Source organism: Panulirus ornatus, chromosome 19 (assembly GCF_036320965.1).
Source record: "Panulirus ornatus isolate Po-2019 chromosome 19, ASM3632096v1, whole genome shotgun sequence".
In the NCBI taxonomy this organism is placed as follows: Eukaryota; Metazoa; Arthropoda; class Malacostraca; order Decapoda; family Palinuridae; genus Panulirus; species Panulirus ornatus.
Window position 1 is genome coordinate 17648499 of NC_092242.1, and position 20869 is coordinate 17669367.

Consider the following 20869-nt stretch of genomic DNA (forward strand, 5'->3'; position numbering starts at 1 on the left):
CAGGAGAATGAGTCTTATTGAGGTAGTGTCGTGAGGCTAAAGTTGCTCTCTGGCGTAAATTCAGCACTGGATATTGACTTTTCGCCGGGATGGGAATCTGGTTAGTCTGTTTATCTACATTTTTTTTTTCTTTAAAGGGAATCGTGCGACACGTAAAATGAAGACGGAGTGCAATATAAGAGTGAGGGACGAACATATAACTGTTACATTTTATGATATCTCAGGGACGTGTATGTTGATATCAACAAGAGCAGCTGGCTCTCCCACTAAAGGGTCTAATACCTGATCTTACACATCACATGCAACGACGAGATGCAGTATCGTAAATCATATAATCTGTAACCAAACTTTAACGTATTACTTTCTAGTCTTTTGTACATATTTCGCTTTATGATTGTGACATCAACTTTTTTGTGTGTGTGTCTGCCTGTCTTTCTCTCTTTGTGTAATATATGGTTTGCTCACATTTCTACTGCAGTGTTCCCATGGGCATCTATCCGGCGCGGGTGAAGGTGCTGCAGGCTGGCAACATAATCCGTCTATCAGCGACGCCAGGGGAGTCGGCCGGGGCTGAGGGCAGCGGCACCACCTCCCATTCTCCGTCCACACCCACCACTCCCCGCCACCGCTCTGACATCCCGCCGGAAGAAGAATACACCGAAATGGGTGAGGGAGGTGACGACGACGAGTCTCAGTCACAGCTTCCATCTACCTCTCGCGGCAGACCTCTCGGTCCCTCACCCTCCTCCTCCTCCTCGTCGTCGTCGTCGGTGTCGTCGTCGTCCATCCCCCGTCCTTCAACCTCCCCTTCCTCATCATCATCTCCTCCTCCACCTCCTGTACTTCCTCGACCCCCACACACTCAGGTGATAACAAATAAGTGGATGGAGGAAACACTCGCCAAGGTGAAGACTGTCGTGGACTCTATCCTTCGGTCCATTGGGTCGGCGAGGGATGAGCAGGAGAGGAAGAGAAAAGAGCGACTTGGAATTGTTGACGTGAGCGGACAAGGAGAGGACGGGGAGAAGGAGGCGTCCAAAGAAGAAGGCAGAAGAGAAGTTGGAAGGAGGAGGAAAATACCAGGTAGAACGGGTAGCAGACGAAGGAAAACGGGACCAGTCGAAAGAGGCGGCGGGGATAAGGAGAGCGAGCGTCCCATGGGGCAGGATGACACAGGAAGACATGGCGACGCAAGAAGGGGACGGGATCCGACAGCCGAAGACGGAGGGAGGGAACGACAACCGACGAATTCCGACGAGAGAGGGGCAAAGGGCGGCAGCAAGAGGAGAGACAAGAGCGGCGTGCATTATAATGAGGAGGAGGAGCCTGAAATATCTCTCTCTTACGAGGGTGTTGGAGCCAACGTGAACCCTCCATACTCCGAGACCACTCAGAGCCAAATCTCGGGTGAAAGTGCTCATGTTCACAGCAGTGGTGGTGTTACGGAAGCTGCTCCTGACAGTGATTCTGTATTCAAGAGTGGTACTGATTCGAGACCCGTCAGTGTTTCCAGATCAGAGAGTGACAGTGTTTCTAAGTCTGAGAGTGACAGTGTTTCTAGATCTGAGAGTGACAGTGTTTCTAGATCTGAGGGTGACAGTGTTTCTAGATCTGAGGGTGACAGTGTTTCTAGGTCTGAGGGTGGCAGGGTTCCTATATACAGTGATGATACAGAATCCAGTAGTGATAGTATTTCTAGAACTGTTGTCCAAAGTGCCTCTCTTGCTGAAAACGAAGCCAATTTTACGTATGATAAAAACGTTTCTCCTCGTGCACACAGTGAGGAAGTCCCTGACGATACAACTGCGTTCGGTTCGAACAGTGAAATCGCTCTTAGTGTTGACAGTGAACAAAATGTTAGGGCCAGTGATGAAACTACCACGTCTAGTTCTTACAGTAACACCGTTCCTAAGCCTGACAGTGAAGATCCCCTTAATCCTGTGATGACCAGAAGTTCCCTCGTACCTGACGAAGGGGAAACATACGTTGGCACCACCGATGCCAGTGTAACCTCAGGAAATGCCACGGACACGACCCACCACAGGACTCTTCCTGCAGGCATCGACGTGGTCCTCCACCACAACAAATCTGCCACCGTCAGTACGTCTGCTCCTGCCTCCTCCTCCGCCACTGACGTTGCTGCTGCTGCTGGCGATCCAGAGAATGCCTCCGAAACGGGCAACACCGCCAATTCCTCCAAGCAAACCATCTCCTCCGTCACCGACCTCTTGTTCACCGTGCCCAACGAGAGGGTCATCAAGCCCGCGGCAAACAGCGAAGTTAAGAGCGAAATCAAATCCACTGAGGAGTTGGTCCGGACATCTCTAGAGGATCTGTTGTTTCGCGTTCCCATTGAAAGCAGCAGCAGCAGCAGCAGGCAACCTCATGACGATAGGGGTGTGGAGGCTGGTCCTTCCGCCGACATGGGGCGGACCCCAGACGTCACGACGGTTGCTCCGCCAACAAGCCCGTCCACATCACACGAGCAGAGTCGTCCGGACGACAGTGTGGGTGCAGTCACGACAGAGGTTTACGACCATTCCAATGATACTCTCAGTGAGAAGACGAGCAAGTCCGAACAAGCGAACGGTAGCATTACCGTAAAAGACCCGGCCACTGGCTCTGCTTATCCGAGGGAAGATATAGAAAATGGATTGGCGACCTTCATTACAGAAAATGAGAAGAAGTGGGGGAACTCCTTTGGTCAGCAGAGTGACATGATACTGCGGACGACCTGCCTCCCTGTTGGCTCAATAGGAAGGTTCCAAGTGGAGGATGTCACCTACCTAGTGATTGGGGTGGGGGCGGGTAAAGGTGCCCAGGACTGCTGGAGAGAAGTGACCAGCCTGGTGAACAAGCACATCAGGCTGCCTCCTCTCAGCCACACCACCCTGCTAGCCACCACAGCCTTCTACTTCGTCGCTGCCGGAGCTAACCTTATAGGTGAGTGGACGTCAGGTAGGACAGTGAGGTAAAGAAAAGAGAAGAAGAGAGGAAAGTATGAGAGAAGCAGCAGGAGTATGTCCACCTCGAAAGTCAAGAAATTACCCCATCACGTCACAATTATTCCCATCATATTACACGTTCCCCCACCCTCCCACCTGATAATTAGTCCCATCATCTTGGATTCTGCCCCCATCATCTTACAGTCAACATATATCGTCTAACATTTCAACCTTAACATAGAGAACACTTCATGATTTACTCCATTATCGTATAAATCGACCACATCCCCTTGAACCTTACCTACCTACCTCCTCCAGTTACAACCTACAACAATCTATCCACCAATATAGAGTCGTTCCAGTATCTTATACCTCCCCATCTTCTCTGGAACCCTCTCCAAGGTACTGTACAAACGGGTAATTACATATACGTAATCGAAGTTTTAAACAGTCCTTTACTTTCCCTTTACAAATGTCCCTCTTATTTCATTGATGTTGATTCTACCATTAACGTAAGATTAGGTCGAGGCTGCGGATTTACCATAATAGTGTACGTGGACCAAAGTTGCTCTATATATTTGGCTAATACAGTCGAATTTATATATGCAAATTCCCCCATGACTTTAAGGTGTAAATGAATATGTAAATGAATATATTAACCATCCCGGTGTCCAGGCCCCTACTACACCCCCCTCCCTCTCCTCTCCGTAACTGTACCCGACTTTAACTTGCAAAAGTAAAAGGCCTATTTTCGCACGCTGTAGTCTCCTAGTTCAGCGGAAATTAAGCTCTCAGTAACGGTAAAATGTATTTCAGTATATCAAGTTATACAAGAACTTTGCATGAGGGAGTTACAAACCTGTGCCCGAAGATGGGGGTTGGGAAAATCTCAGAGCGGTATATATATATATATATATATATATATATATATATATATATATATATATATATATATATATATATATATATATATATAATGTGAAATAATTTTCCCTTCTAATTCTTTCTTATTTATTCTATATTTCTGCAACGGTAGATGTTTTCTTTTATTTTTTCACTTCCTTTCTTTTGTTATTTATGGCAGAATTAGTGATGGAAATTTATTTTCATATGGTAAAGAAGTTATTCGCTGCAGTATCTATATATATATATATATATATATATATATATATACTTATTCGTCTCTATCATACGTAATCAACTAGCGCCAGGAACAACGAAAAGCATCCTCATTTGCTCACGTCCATACTCTAATTGTCATGCATGATGTAACGAGACCAGACTCCAGCACCCACAGCCAAGCCCCTCAAATCTTTCTTCGTATCCCCTGACCGCTCCACATGCCCTGGTTCAGCCCACTTACGGCACGGCGTTCCATTTCTCTCTAAGAATTTCCCATGGAATTTTTTCAACCCAAACGGCTGTTCGGCAGATCCCCTACCACTCCACTCCTAACTTTACACTGTTCTTCAATAGCGTGATACTCTGTACATACCACTAACTCTTTTAATCACCACGCTCCCATACAACTTACCAGGTACACTCAATAACCTTATATCTCAGTAATTCGAGCATTCACTTTTGACCCCATTTGCCTTTACATAGTGGCACTATACAGGTAATCCCTCAATCCTCAGGTACCTCACTTTGGCCATACGTACAATAAAAATCCTAACTAAACATTCAACAACATTTTCTCTTACTTTTCAGAGAAATTTAGCTGTAGTCCCATCCACTTTCAGTCCCCTTGCCAAATTTCATTCCACGCAAGGCATTCGCTACCTCTTCTATTCTCATTTAACCACTTACCATAACTTGCTTCGCACACCTGCACGTCCCAAACACCCCATAAATGCCATCTTATTATGTAACATGTTCAACAGTCCTTCACAACACTCACTCTATTTCCTCTTCACCTTTTCTTTGGCTGCTACCACTTCCCCATTCGTCCCATACAATGATGCTCCTATTATTTCCCTTGTCTTCTTCAAACTGTTCTCCTCCTTCCAAAATGTTTTCTCATTCTTCCTGAGTATTCTGATACTCTTTAATCCCAGCTCAGATCTGCCCTCTTTCTCAGCCCTTGCACCTTCTTGACTTGCCGTTTCCTCCTGTGTTTCTCTCAGATACTCACAGCCTTTCCCTGCAGGTAACGCTCTCACAATCCTCTTTTTTCTTTCACTGACAGCTGAACTTCCTCATACCACCATTCACTACCCATTCGCACATGCCCACATCCCACCCATTGCAAGCCACATACTTCCATTGCACATGTAAGCACTACTTCTGTAAATATCTCCCACTCTTCACCCACTCCCCTCTTGAGTCTACTTTCATCTTTTACCATCTTTCATCCAATATCTCTTGGTATCTTCTCACACAAGGTTCCATTTCCAATCTAATTCACTTTCATTATCGTCTTCCCACACAATTCCTTTCCTTTTTTCCTAAAGCCTCTTCAAAATTGCACCCTTGCCCCCACCAAAAATTGTCAGACATCCTACCAGCTTCCTCTCTCAGCACATTTACACCCAAAAATCCAATAAAGTTTTCCCTCTACAACTCCCCCCCCCCCCCTTATTCTAATGCATGTCTCTCTTTTTAAGCTATATATTCCCAATCATCTTTTTCACCCCACAACTCCACAAGTTGTTCATCATTTTCATTCATAATGGGTACCCCATTTTCCCCACTAATAACTTAAACTGCCATATTACTCACTTTTCAATCCTGATCACGCATCTCCAGCATTCGATCCCTAATATATATATATATATATATATATATATATATATGTGTGTGTGTGTGTGTGTGTGTGTGTGTGTGTGTGTGTGTGTGTGTGTGTGTGTGTGTGTGTGCGTGTGTGTGTGTGTGTGTGTAGTGTGTGCGTGTGTTACCGGACTCTGCTTGCTTGAAGATACACTATGAGTGAAAAGTCACACAAGGCGAGGCTGTATCATCGTCAGATGTCTGTAGAGAGTACGATCTTGTCAAAAAAAAAAAGATTGTTTCAAAGGAGTCTATCTTGTCCCTGCTTCTGAGCTGAGCGTAGGCTTGGAATACTAAGATAACACTGGAGAAACAGAAATTTCTAAGAGCTTTTTATACGGTTCGGTCAATAATAGGACTTTTCACCAGAATAACAAAATCCACAAACCACTTCACAGTTTCTCGTGGCCGCTTCATACTCCTTGGTTCCACGCAATGAGAGAACGTCGCCCCCATATACCACATCGACCTCCTTCATTCTATCAGAGGCTCGCCTCTTACCCTCTCGAATGATCAGGCTTTTTTCACTGAGAGCCAGAAGATTCGAGTTCCTCTCATTAAAACAGCACTTATCACTCCCTTCTTTTACATCTCAATAACAACCACGCACACTCACACAACCCATCCCGAGCCTTCGAGAGCATAACTCACCACATGAGGTTCTTCTTGTGTTCTTCTCAGTGGAAAATCAAGATGTACGGGGGAGGTGGGGGAAAGATGATTTCCAGCACCCTCTCTGCCAGCCCATCTAAGTCACCTGACACGACACGCAGGACATATCTGGTCAATTCTCTTCTCAATGATACAGGATATTTGTGGGAAGAACATGTGGGAAGTACAAGTTCTCATGTGTTTTGAGTGAGAGGGGGAAAGAAAGGATGTGTTTTTGGAAAGACTGTCAGCCACTTGTGTGTGTGTGTGTGTGTGTGTGTGCGTGTGTGTGTGTGTGTGTGTGTGAGGCGAAAGAGAAAGACAGAAAGAAACCCGATCTAGGAGAGGGAACATGACAGCTAATGTGACGCTGGCTCACTGCTCCACTATCACTATTCCTCCCATGACATCCAGGTGGTAGTTCATTCCTCATCATTGGCTATTTACCATTGGAAAGGATCACAATTTTCCGCGTGATCAAGATATTCCTATGAGTTCACGGAGAAAATGAAACACGATAAGTTCCCAAGTGCACTTTCGTGTAATAATTACATCATCTGGGGAGACACAAGAGAGAAATATAAGTCAGTTGATATACATCGAAGAGACGAAGCTAGGACGCCATTTGGTACACATGTGATTGTCCAAGCTTTGTCTCTTCGATGTATATCAACTGACTGTTATATTTCTCTCTTGTGTCTCCCTAAATGATGTGATTATTACACGAAAGTGCACTTGGGAACTTATCGTGTTCCAGTTTCCCCGTGGACTCATAGGAATATATATATATATATATATATATATATATATATATATATATATATATATATATATATATATTTTTTTTTTTTTTTTTTTTATACCTCGTCGCTGTCTCCCGCGTTTGCGAGGTAGCGCAAGGAAACAGACGTGCCACCTGCGTGTCGGAGGAGGAGGAGACTAAGAGAGGCGGGGGGCGGGGTGCTGGGAATCCTCCCTTCTTGTATTACTTTCCCAAAGAAAGAACAGATGTAGGAGCTAAGCGAGGATGTGCTATGGTTATAGCTTTAAGGTATACATAATGTACTATGGCAATGCCATACCTCTGTGGTACACAGACTGTAGCAACGCCATACCTGTGATTCACTTAAGCCTTCCCACAGAGCCGGATATGGACTACGGGTTCGTGAGGGTGGGCCAGTTCCGGGTGGCTGCCAACATCAGTAAGTATAAGCTCAAGAGGGACCATTGCCCCAACTTTACTGACACCACTACCCCCACTACCACTACTACTACCACCATCGCTACCACTACTACCACCATCGCTACTACTATTACTACTACTACTACTAATGATAATAATAATAATAATAATAATAATAATAATAATAATAATAATAATGATAATAATGATAATAATAATTGATAATCATAATAATGATTATAACAATAATAGTGATTCCATCAGTACTACTACTACTTCTACTGCTACTACTACTACTAATACTACTGCTGCTGCTGCTGATTCCATCACTATTCTCTGTAGTACTTCCATAGACCTGACAATGTTATTACAATGACTAACAGTGAAGAAATGAACTTCTTCGAGAGCTATTCTGACTACTCCTTCTTCTACTACTGCTACTACTACTACTACTACTACTACTATCACTGCTACTATTAGCACACTACCACAACCACCATCATTGCTTCTGTAAGCCAAAACTGCTACAACCACAATATCACTAGCCAGATCCATCTAACACATCAGAAACTCTTCATTCCTTTATACATAGCACACAGTACTGTCTATAACCTCCCATTCGCTATACGCTAAAGAACGCTCTCCTCCAACATCGACTGGTCAATAACTTTACTTACCCTCAGGATTTTGTAAATCATTAGTTGCAAGATCTCCAATGGCCTCCTAAGAATAATTCGTTCCTGCATGACAAAGGACTTTCTAATGCATTGCCTCGTCCTCAACTTTGACTGTGTAAGTCCCCCACGTCTAGTACCATCACTGGCAGTGCTACCCACAGCCATGTACATCAATGCCTCCTGTGTCACTTCTGGTCGTAAATCAGTGTGTTGTGTCACCTATAACCCTATCAATAAGGTTGTTGTTCTCACTGCGACCCGTAACTTTATAAATGACTGATATCAGTGCAACGTAAAGCCCCTGTAAATCATTGTCCCCTCTATCAATTACTAATTCGTAAATGATTATTGTCACTGGTTTTGCCTATGACGTTTTAAAAAAAAGCCTCCAGTATTGCCAATGACCTCGGAGATAAGCGTCAAATATCTTCTGTGGTGTTGTAGATCTGTGTCTCCTGTATTACCCATGACACAGTACATAAGTCTCTGGCACCACCCATGGCCTGTGGGTAAATCTTAAGCAACGCCCATGGACTTGTTAGTGTTTCCATACCAACTATGACCTTGAAAGGAAATGACCTTATAACCCTATGACCTTCTCAGTGAACTGAATCTGTCAAGCCTTGACCATATCAACCCATGATCTTCTCAGCCTATGATCTGGTCAACCCAAGGCCTTCTTAGCACATGACCTTGTCAAACCATGGACTCAACCCATGACCCAGTCAAACCATGTGACCTTATCAGCCCACGACCTTTATAAGCTCTGCTTCTTCGCCTACGACGGCACGACCCTTAAACCCGAATGTACGACCCTTGAACCCGACGACACAACCTTTGGGTATGACGGCTTTGATCTGACCCCTAAGGTGGCCAAGGTCAAAGACAAGGCCAGCACACCCAAGAATCATACAGTCGTGCTCAAAGGGCCGTACCGTCGTGCTCAAAGAGTCGTACCGTCGTGCAAAAGGGTCGTACTGTCGTGCTCAAGGAGTCAAGACATTATTTGTTTTCTCATTTTCTATTTCCACTTACCTTATTTCACGAGCGACGGAGCCCCTAATGTCAGGACATGATACCAATATGTCCGTCTACACTGGCCCTCCACCCACTCACTCACTCACACACTCACTCACTCACTCCTCAGTCAACTTCGCAAGTTGTGCTTTTAATCACTGTTTGTTTGTCCCGTTTATTCACAATGGTACTATAATCATCAGAGGCTAGAAAATGCTAACTTACTCTTCTATAAATAGTGTATAATAATAATTATCAACATCATAGGTACTCATCTCATATACATTTCTAGAAATGCTTTATCATATATATAAAAAGAGTCTTAAAAAATTCATAGGAGTGATAGTCTTTAAAAATCGAATGAGCGTCACGTCTTTAGAAATATTCTCTGAAGTAAAAGATACTTAATAAAGATCATTCCATGACATAGGCTTCAGGATCTCAAGATAGTAGGTATGGTGTTGAGGGTCTGGTTGGTGGGTGAGGGAAGGTGTCAGTGAGGCCGCTTGCTCTGGGGGCCAACAGGTTGAAAATATACTACAAGAGTGTTCGTCCTGGCCTCACCCCTGACCTATGTCTCTCACCACTACCTACATATTGCATAATTACGCTCGACAAAATGCTCGTTTGCTTTCATTTGGTCAAGTACCGGGAGCAATTTGTCATCGTCTGGCAGATATATTTAGAGATGGATAGAATGTGCTTTAGGTTATACTGGGTTATGATTACAGCCCTCCCTTTCTCTCTCCCCTTTTTGAATATCATCCATAAACGGGTTCAACCTCCCACCACCTTTGACCTCTCTGCCTCACTGGCCTATTCCCCGTGCCTGGCGTTACACCAGGGGACGACCTCTCACCTTTGCTGACCTGTCGCCCCGGCAGTGTGCGCGCGGGAGCCCCGCCTGTTGCCCGACCCTCTGGCCTGCCTGGACTACCAGTATGTGGCGGCGCTGCTCACCCACGGACTCCACCTCGCCGACGACACCGAGATTCTTGTGAGTGTTTCGTCACCCTTGTGGCATCATCTCGGTGTTTCAAATACCCTTACTGGCGAATTCTCCACTTTTTAGATCCTCTTAGAACCCTTTTTCAGCTGTGGTGTCCTCAGTCTATAATCTTCACCTTGCTCCTCCGGCGGCAGTGTTGGGTCAGGTCAGCCACCTGTTGTGTGCCGTCCGCCGCCAGAGCTCACCGTCCACACGCCAAGCCCACCCTGGCCGCCTGGCCTCATCCAGTTAACCGTGTCCTCTTATTGACGTCCCTGGTACCTGCCTTCCCTGGTCGTCTATTGCTATGGCAAACTCTACTTCGCCCTTCTCTCTCTCTCTCTCTCTCTCTCTCTCTCTCTCTCTCTCTCTCTCTCTCTCTCTCTCTCTCTCTCTCTCTCTCTCTCTCTCGTGGTAAGTACGCTTAGGTAAGTACCCTCTTCTTCTTCAAGGATGGTGGTTGAGAAAGAACCATCTCTCATGCTACAAACTCGACTGAAAAAAAAAAAAGGCCTTGTTGTACCTCAGGACTAAGATCTTTCATTAGTCTCCCCTAATTTCTAGGGACGATTAAGCTGCATCCTTCATATTCTAGTGATCGAACTGGCTTAGAAGTGAGTCAGTGTGAAGGCGGCCGGCTCCTCCTCTGTGCTATAACCCCTTCGGTGGAAGAGGCAGAGTGCGGCGAGCTGGTAGCTCAACCATGATGTCGTTGCCTGGTCGAGAGGAAACCTCACCCACCCTAAACCACCCACACTCCCTCTCCCACGAAGAACCTATCATTATAATTATGTATGGGGTTTTTTACCTTTGGTAAAGGATGAAATTCTCCATACCATGTTGCTCATACCATCATGTTGCTCATATCATCATGTTGCTCATATCATGTTGTTCATATCATCATGTTGCTCATATGATCATGTTGTTCATATGATCATGTTGCTCATATCATCATGTTGCTCATACCATCATGTTGCTCATACCATCATGTTGCTCATATCATCATGTTGCTCATATGATCATGCTGTTCATATCATCATGTTGCTCATATGATCACGTTGCTCATACCATCATGTTGCTCATACCATCATGTTGCTCATATCATCATGCTGCTCATATGATCATGTTGTTCATATCATCATGTTGCTCATATGATCATGTTGCTCATATCATCATGTTGCTCATATCATCATGTTGCTCATATGATCACGTTGCTCATATGATCATGTTGTTCATATCATCATGTTGCTCATATGATCATGTTGTTCATATGATCATGTTGCTCATATCATCATGTTGCTCATATGATCATGTTGCTCATATCATCATGTTGCTCATATCATCATGTTGCTCATATCATCATTTTGCTCATATGATCATGTTGTTCATATCATCATGTTGCTCATATGATCATGTTGTTCATATCATCATGTTGCTCATATGATCATGTTGCTCCTATCATCATGTTGCTCATATGATCATGTTGCTCATATCATAATGTTGCTCATATGATCATGTTACTCATATCATCATGTTGCTCATACCATCATGTTGTTCATATGATCATGTTGCTCCTATCATCATGTTGCTCATATGATCATGTTGCTCATATCATCATGTTGCTCATATGATCATGTTGCTCATATCATCATGTTGCTAATACCATCATGTTGCTCATATCATCATGTTGCTCATATCATCATGTTGCTCATATGATCATGTTGCTCATATCATCATGTTGTTCATATGATCATGTTGTTCATATCATCATGTTGCTCATATGATCATGTTGTTCATATCATCATGTTGCTCATATGATCATGTTGCTCCTATCATCATGTTGCTCATATGATCATGTTGCTCACATCATCACGTTGCTCATACCATCATGTTGTTCATATGATCATGTTGCTCCTATCATCATGTTGCTCATATCATCATGTTGCTCATATCATCATGTTGCTCATACCATCATGTTGCTCATACCATCATGTTGCTCATCTCATCATGTTGCTCATATCATTATGTTGCTCCTATCATCATGTTGCTCATATGATCATGTTGCTCATATCATCATGTTGCTCATATCATCATGTTGCTTATATCATCATGTTGTTCATACCATCATGTTGCTCATACCATCATGTTGCTCATATCATCATGTTGCTCATATCATCATGTTGCTCATATCATCATGTCGCTCATATCATCATGTTGCTCATATCATCATGTTGCTCATATCATCATGTTGCTCATATCATCATGTTGCTCATATCATCATGTTGCTCATATCATCATGTTGCTATTACCATCATGTTGTTCATATGATCATGTTGTTCATATCATCATGTTGCTCATATGATTATGTTGTTCATATCATCATGATGCTCATATGATCATGTTGCTCCTATCATCATGTTGCTCATAAGATCATGTTGCTCACATCATCACGTTGCTCATACCATCATGTTGTTCATATGATCATGTTGCTCCTATCATCATGCTGCTCATAGCATCATGTTGCTCATATCATCATGTTGCTCATACCATCATGTTGCTCATACCATCATGTTGCTCATCTCATCATGTTGCTCATATCATTATGTTGCTCCTATCATCATGTTGCTCATATGATCATGTTGCTCATATCATCATGTTGCTCATATCATCATGTTGCTTATATCATCATGTTGTTCATACCATCATGTTGCTCATACCATCATGTTGCTCATATCATCATGTTGCTCATATCATCATGTTGCTCATATCATCATGTTGCTCATATCATCATGTTGCTCATATCATCATGTTGCTCATATCATCATGTTGTTCATACCATCATGTTGCTCATACCATCATGTTGCTCATACCATCATGTTGCTCATACCATCATGTTGCTCATACCATCATGTTGCTCATATCATCGATATCTAGTTATTTGTATTTCCTGGTTGACTCTCTCTCTCTCTCCCACCTCCAGCGTGGGGAGGTGTCAGGTGGTGATGAGGGCCTACCCACCTGGCCCATGTCTCACACCACCACAGGAATATACACTACCCACACGTCGACGAGTGTGTGTGTGTGTGTGTGTGTGTGTGCAACCCCCCCCCCCCCACCCACCCCCAGCGTCCAGGACACCTCACTCAGACGAAGCTCGTGAAAATCTTCCTTTTCCTTGGTGTTTACGAAACGAAATTCCATTCTTGTACATATTGCTATTCAATATGGTATGGGATGCACACAATTCCTACATATACTTGGCTATAAGTAATTAGGGAAAGTAATCGCAGACTACTAAGTGTCATTGTTGTTAAGAGCGAATTTTCCGAAACAGGGAAATGATGGCTGTGATCAGCATCGCCTCTCCTGCCCTCGAAGGCTGGGTATGTGCCAACAATAAGAGCACCTTCCAGTGACCACGATGGCTGGGGCCTCCTTAACAACAGTGACACTCGTAACTGTATTCCTCTCAGTCGAGGATCATATATGCCGTCTACATCAACCAACCACTCTGAGAGCATCAATACCTTTTTGTAAAATAATGTACGTTGTAGAAGCTCCGGAAGGAGACTCACTTAACGCAAGCTGAAAAAAAGGGCAAATGAAGGCATATCCACGTATCTATCTATTTATCTATCTAACTATTCATACATATGCCATTTTGTTATCGTTATGAAGCCCCGGCGTTGACTTATCTATTTACCCGGACTTCTTGGGAACCAGAGCTGCTTGGCTGCTGACTAGAGGCCATGGTGGTAAGGGCGTCGGCCACCCACCCTCCTGACGGAGTTGGTCTACTGGCTTAATTGTAGCGTGAGTGATCGAATACCAAGCCTGACTGGCGTTCGCAGGTCATCCGCAGAAAGAAAGGTTGGGCTCCAGGAGAGAGAGAGGCGAGGCCTTTGATTTATATATATTTACAATAAATCACTTTACAACTGTGACGTTTCAATTTAACTTCCTGCTCGTCGCCACTCAGAGCCGTGGAGATTAATAGAATACTTCTTTCCCCCCCCAGTGTATGATAAAGTCCTGTGATTTCCGCGGAAATGACTCTTTGATTTTGACTAAAGTGGAAGCTGTGTGTGGGTGGATGGGAAGCCTGTCTAGTGAGGGAGCTTCGGATTGGTTCTCTTGTCTCTCCTCGCACCTATCAATACTACCCCATCCTCACTCCCATCCTCGCCCCCATCCCTAGTACTCTCCCATCCTCAAACTGAACTTGCTCGTCTCATCTCTTGTTCTCCCCTAAGGGAATCCTTATTGATTAGTGTTATAGTCTCATTCACCCTTAGATAACATTCCAAGTTGTAGGGATCCTGGCCAATAAAAGATCTAAGTAAGCAATATATATATATATATATATATATATATATATATATATATATATATATATATATATATATATACACATATATATTGATGATGTGATTATTACACGAAAGTGCACTTGGGAACTTTTCGTGTTTCATTTTCCCCGTGGACTCATAGGAATATATATATATATATATATATATATATATATATATATATATATATATATATATATATATATATATATATATATATATATATATATATATATATATATATATATATATATATATATATATATATACATATATATATATATATATATATATATATATATATATATATATATATATATATTCTATCCCTGGGGATATATACATATTTTATCCCTGGGGATAGGGGAGAAAGAATACTTCCCACGTATTCCCTGCGTGTCGTAGAAGGCGACTAAAAGGGGAGGGAGCGGGTGGCTGGAAATCCTCCCTCTCTTGTTTTTTTTTTCAATTTTCCAAAAGAGGGAACAGAGAAGGGGGTCAGGAGAGGATATTCCCTATAAGGCCCAGTTCTCTGTTCTTAATGCTACCTCGCTAACGCGGGAAATGGCAAATAGTAGGAAAAAAAAAAAAAAAAATATATATATATATATATATATATATATATATATATATATATATATATATATATACATATATATATATACATAATATATATATATATATATATATATATATATATATATACATAATATATATATATATATATATATATATATATATATATATATATATATATATATATATATATATATATATATATATCATAACTGGGGATAGGGGAGAAAGAATACTTCCCATGTATTCCCTGCGTGTCGTAAAAGGCGACTAAAAGAGGTTGGAGCGGAGGACTGGAAATCCTCCTCTCCTGTTTTTGTTTTACTTTCCCAAAAGAAGGAACAAGGGGGCCAAGTGAGGATATTCCACTCTAAGGCTGTCATCTGTCTTTGATGCTACCTCACTGACGCAGGTAATGACGAATATGTATGAAATATATGCATATATATATATATATATATATATATATATATATATATATATATATATATATATATATATATATATAAACATATATATATATATATATATTTTTTTTTCCAAAAGAAGGAACAGAGAAGGGGGCCAGGTGAGGATATTCCTTCAAAGGCCCAGTCCTCTGTTCTAAACGCTACCTCGCTAATGCGGGAAATGGCGAATAGTGTGAAAGAAAGAAAGAAAAAAAAAAGAATATATATATATATATATATATATATATATATATATATATATATATAGGTTTTCGTGTCGTGCAGACTTTTTTCAACGAATATCGTACTCATTTCCTCTTGGTTTAGCTTGTTGCACGAGCTCCACAAGTCTGTAGCTCAAGCAACACTTCCTCGCCTCATTGAGCAAACACCACTCTTGCCTAACTTCCAGCTGTGCCATCTTGCTTTGGACTTTCCTCCAGCATCAAAGAACTGTTCTCTGTCAAAGTTCTCCTGGCTACTGAAAGATCTTCATGTACAGCCCAGGTATCCTCTTAATTCTTTTTCGCTTCGTATGTGGGAGGAATGAGAACCCTCCCTTCTATGAGGTCATTCCATTCCATTTTGGTAAAATTCTTGTTTCATTTCTTCTGGACTCCTTCCAGCAAGTACTATGTGACACTTCAAGTGCGGAGGTCAGGCTGTTGGGGCATTTCCCAGCTTATGGCGAACGTCCGTCGTCTGTCTTCCTCAACAGCTCACAGTACTTATACCCGAAGGCGGTTTTGACACCGACCAAAACGTAGTTTGCCTCCCTCGTGATGGTTCTCATGTGCTGTTCTGGTATCAAGGTCGCCGTAATGTCAACTCCTAGGTCTCTCTCAGAGCAGGAATCCTGTCATTTATCTCCTCAGGTATGGGACTCACCGCCTGGTTTGTATGAACGCTTCTTCTCTTCATGATCACATTTCTCAAGGTTCGGTGTCAAAAGCCATTTGTTCAACCACTGGATCTCGTCTGGGTCTCTTTGCCATAGTATGCAGTCCCTGTTGCTTCTTAACCCTAACTCTAGAATCAATAGCAAAATGATCAGGTAAGAATCAACTTCGTTGGTAAATTAGTAACGTAAATCAGAAATCACACCGATCCAAGCATCGAGTCCTGAAGGGAACCTACTTGTTTACCCTCGACCAGCTTGAGAATGCTTCGCTGACACGTGTTCTCTGTTTCCTCTCCGTTAGGTTACTGTTAGTCCATCAGACCTCCTCTGATCTCAGCTTGGACTTCTAGCTTCAACAGTTTTCTATGGGAACCAGCATCGAAGACCCCCTGGCAGTTCAAGAATATGCACTACACCTACACCTTCCCTTTTTCTCTTAATTTCATGGCGTCGTCTACTCTTCTATCTGCATCCTGATTATTTCTTCTTGTATCTGACGTTTGATGGGGATATTGAGCCGGAGGGAAAGGTAGGTAGGAAGGTGCCCTCTGCTTTGCTATCCTGCTTCTACCACTTTATCAAGATTCTTTTTATCTTACAGATTACCTCGTTGTGGACCATCAGCTTTCCTGTTATCTATTATTTCCATGTACTCCATGCAACACCCACAGCTTATGTAATGAAGATATTAATCGTAATTAATTGTTTATTGAATTAAGTGTTGATATGTGTACGTGAAAGATGAAAGAGAACCCGTGGCAGTGACCCTCCTGGTGTGCCACACCCTCCACCCGGCTCATCGTCACCAACGCACCTAGCAAATCCCTGGCTCCCGGGTTCCTCCAACACACCCGACGTTTGGGTAAAAATTTTCCAGTGACGGAGTTTCGTTCAGCTGGTGGTAACTGGATCAAGGCCTGTCACTTGGAACCAATCCCTTGCCACTGGCTCCTTACCCCTGCCTCCCTCACCCCTTACCCCATTGCCCTGCCTCCCTCATCCCCTACCCCAGCCTCCCTCACCCCTTACCCCCTTGCCTTGCCTCCCTCACCCCTTACCCCTCCCCCCCTCCCACTAACCCCCTCCCCTGCTTCTAACATCTCTTACCCCCCTTTAACTCCCTCCCTACTCCTCTCTCTGCCTCCCTTAGCAACCATACTCCCCGCTCTTCTCCCTTCCCCTCCAATCACCCATAACAACTCCCCTTCCTCCCCTTTGTGGACACCATTACCTCTCCTTAACTCCCTTCGGCAAAAGTCTCCTTAATCCTCTCCCCTTCCCTTCACCTCTTACTCCTCTCCCTCCGTGCCTCCCTCCCTGCCAACTTTGATCGCCACCGCCTCGGGACGCCGAAGGCAACTTCCTTCAAATAAAAATTTACTTACACGAAAGAAAGAGCAAGTAATGGGGCTAACCTGGAGCAGATAATCGTGTTTACAGCAATTTTCAAATTAACAAAATACTTCAGATTATTCATGTAAGTTTATTTTACTCTTATCTCGCCGTCATTTCATGTTAGCGGAGTGATGGCGCCTTTAGAACAGCTTCTCGTTAGGGTTCATCTAGACGACTGTAACTCTGAGTGAATTCCAGTAATGACCGCAGTAAATGCTCCCTCTAGCTAATCTGAAACAGACTTTCTTTTTTATACAGTACTTAACATGGGAGGCAAGACGCTGTGTTGTAAAAGTGTCCTTTTTTTTTCCATTTACTTGTTCTATCACCTGACCAAATGTCAACTTTCATTAACTTGCAGGTGTGTGAGAAAATCCAGGGGTTCCGTCTGGGCTGGGCGCTCGGCGCGGCCCTCGACTACCTACAGAACCACTGAAGAGAAGGAACATACCTCATCAGCGTCGATAAGAATTGGGAAGATGTCCTCACTTTCCCTTCCCCACGATCGAGAGAGACCCTTCTGAGTCAGTTCCTCTGTACCGTAAGGCAAGTCTCCAAGACGTGCAGTGCCGGAAGACTATCGCCGAAGCGCCAACTGTCTTGAAATAGTGAATGAGTTCGACAACATCTTCAGGAGTTCGATATCATCTTCAGGAGTTCGACATCTTTTCCAGGCGATCAGTCGCACCTTAACTTCGACCCTAGGAAAGGTCTTAGGTCTCCCTATCACCGCGCCCTACAAGACAGGAAGAGAGCTTCATCTCCTTAAGGAGGACCTGTGTAAGCCCTCGTAGGCACAGGAGGTCATAAAACGGAGAGGGCTAGATGGCCATCACCGGAACACCTTCTGTCTCGAAACACTGAATGAGTTCGAGAAAATCTTCCTCGGGAGTTAGACATTTTTATCAGGAGAGGAGTCGTAGCTTGACTTCGACCCTTGGGTCACCTACCACACCAACCACCCGTCATCATTTCCAAGAACCACACAATTGTCTAACGTCCTTTTATAGTACATGTAGCCTCCAGCAGCCCTGGCGAATCTGACGTCTTCGTCACTACACTTCATATATACTGAGACGGTAACACTCTCTATAACTTTCTTTTTAATTTCCATACTGATGTTTACTGTCCTCACCCATTAGCAGTGATCGCTGCAATCAACCAATGAAAGTGATCAACTGTCATCACCCACCTGCAATGTTCACCTTCTTCATCCACCAGCAGTGAGCAAGAGTTTCACCCACCAGCAATTTTCACCATTATAACCCAAAACATACTGACCATCTTCGCCCACCTGGCAACTTTACCCACTAGCAGTACCTACCTACACACCCACGTAGCAACTTCACCCACGTAGCAACCCACCATCACAATCCCACGTAGCAACTTCACCCACTAACAATACCAACCTCCAAACAGGCACGTGAAAAAAAAACTTACCCACTAGCATAACCCACCTCCACACACCCACGTAGTAACTTTACCCACTTGGGCAGTACCCTCCACCACCCACTATCTCGAGACTGACTCCAGCGCCCACTATCAAACGTCCCCCAGACCTCACCTCACCCATCAAGTGCCGTCCGTCTTCTCGTGTCATTAACCAAACAAATAATTATCATCACAACGAGTCAAGTCGCCACGTATCAACCACCAACGTTTGCCCAGGAATAAGAATGACCAGAAAGTACACACACACACACACACACACACACATATATCTATATATATATATATATATATATATATATATATATATATATATATATATATATATATATATATATATACCTCTTAAAGAAACTGGATACATATACCAGTTCAACAGACTATTAGTGTCTAACAGGGCAAATGTATACCCGGTAACATACACGCCCAATCGATCCTCGTCAGGACAACCCAGCAATATATCGCCACTAAGAGCGCCCGCAGGATATACATTTCCACTAATAGTAGTAAACATATTTCCACTAAAGGGGAAAGAAAAATTATTCAATAATTTTCTCGACTAAAATATTAGGAATAATTTTCTCTTGCACCGTTTTTTTTGTTTTGTTTTTGTTCGTTAATACAAGTAGATGAGATATTAGATAGACTTAAACTTCTACAAGAATTGCCACCAGAATATTCGTGGACATGTATGGTAAGGCCGAAACCAAATGGTCCTTACCTCGATGGATGTCTGATATTATGCGCACACTTTCAGTGATAATATGCAAATAAAGCATCTTATCTGCATTAGAACCTCCATAACTGGATTAGACTAAATAAGAACCCATTACTGTCAGCGGGGAAGAAATACAACAGCAGGCTCCTTTAAGACCTGACTTCCGTATGGCAACACTGCCGGGAGGAGGAGGAGGGTACGAGATTAGCGGCTGGAAAAAGCAGAGACGAGACTTGTTAAAGTATATATGATAGACTTGCGCAAGATCTGCTTCCTGTCCCGCTGGACGCTGCTCCAAGCGTAACCTCTGAAAGTCAGCAATGTATGTTAGTAAATAAAAGGACTTCCAAGAGCAAAAAAAAAAAAAAAAAACTCCGCCTTTTGGCTTCAGCAGAGCCAGGAAGAAAGTTGCCACACAGCAGTCGCCAAAGAACTTCCCAGGGATTTTGGACCGGGAGAGGATTTAAAGGGATTTGGAAGAGTCTATAAGAAATATTGTTTAGATCCTCACATTTCTGCTCGGCTTCTGTGTTCTTAGATTCTCCATGCGGTGTTGGTCACAAGTCCAGATGGTGTGCGTTATATAAATCCTAAATGGTGTATTCTTTTTATATTTTTTTTTCGTATGCGTTCCTGACACTTCCACCATTGTTTCATTACCTGACGTAGCTTTGAACTTTCATCACTTAACGTTGAGTTTAACCCTACGACCAACCGTATATATATATATATATATATATATATATATATATATATATTTTTTTTTTTTTTTTTTTTTGCTTTGTCGCTGTCTCCCGCGTTT

The 20869-nt window shown here is 43.1% G+C and overlaps 2 protein-coding genes across 3 annotated transcripts in view; one reads left to right on the forward strand and one right to left on the reverse strand.

Moving 5' to 3' along the window:
• LOC139755419 (uncharacterized) overlaps positions 1 to 19690 on the forward strand; it is a 22774-nt gene extending 3084 nt beyond the window's left edge. The window contains exons 2-5 of the mRNA XM_071673705.1: positions 479 to 2943; positions 7508 to 7567; positions 10127 to 10239; positions 18262 to 19690. Coding sequence (XP_071529806.1) covers positions 479 to 2943; positions 7508 to 7567; positions 10127 to 10239; positions 18262 to 18336 — 2713 coding nt within the window. The 3' untranslated portion in view covers positions 18337 to 19690. The remainder of the gene's footprint in view (positions 1 to 478; positions 2944 to 7507; positions 7568 to 10126; positions 10240 to 18261) is intronic.
• LOC139755421 (two pore potassium channel protein sup-9-like) overlaps positions 1 to 20869 on the reverse strand; it is an 872258-nt gene that overhangs the window by 454905 nt on the left and 396484 nt on the right. The gene's annotated exons all lie outside the window — the stretch shown is intronic.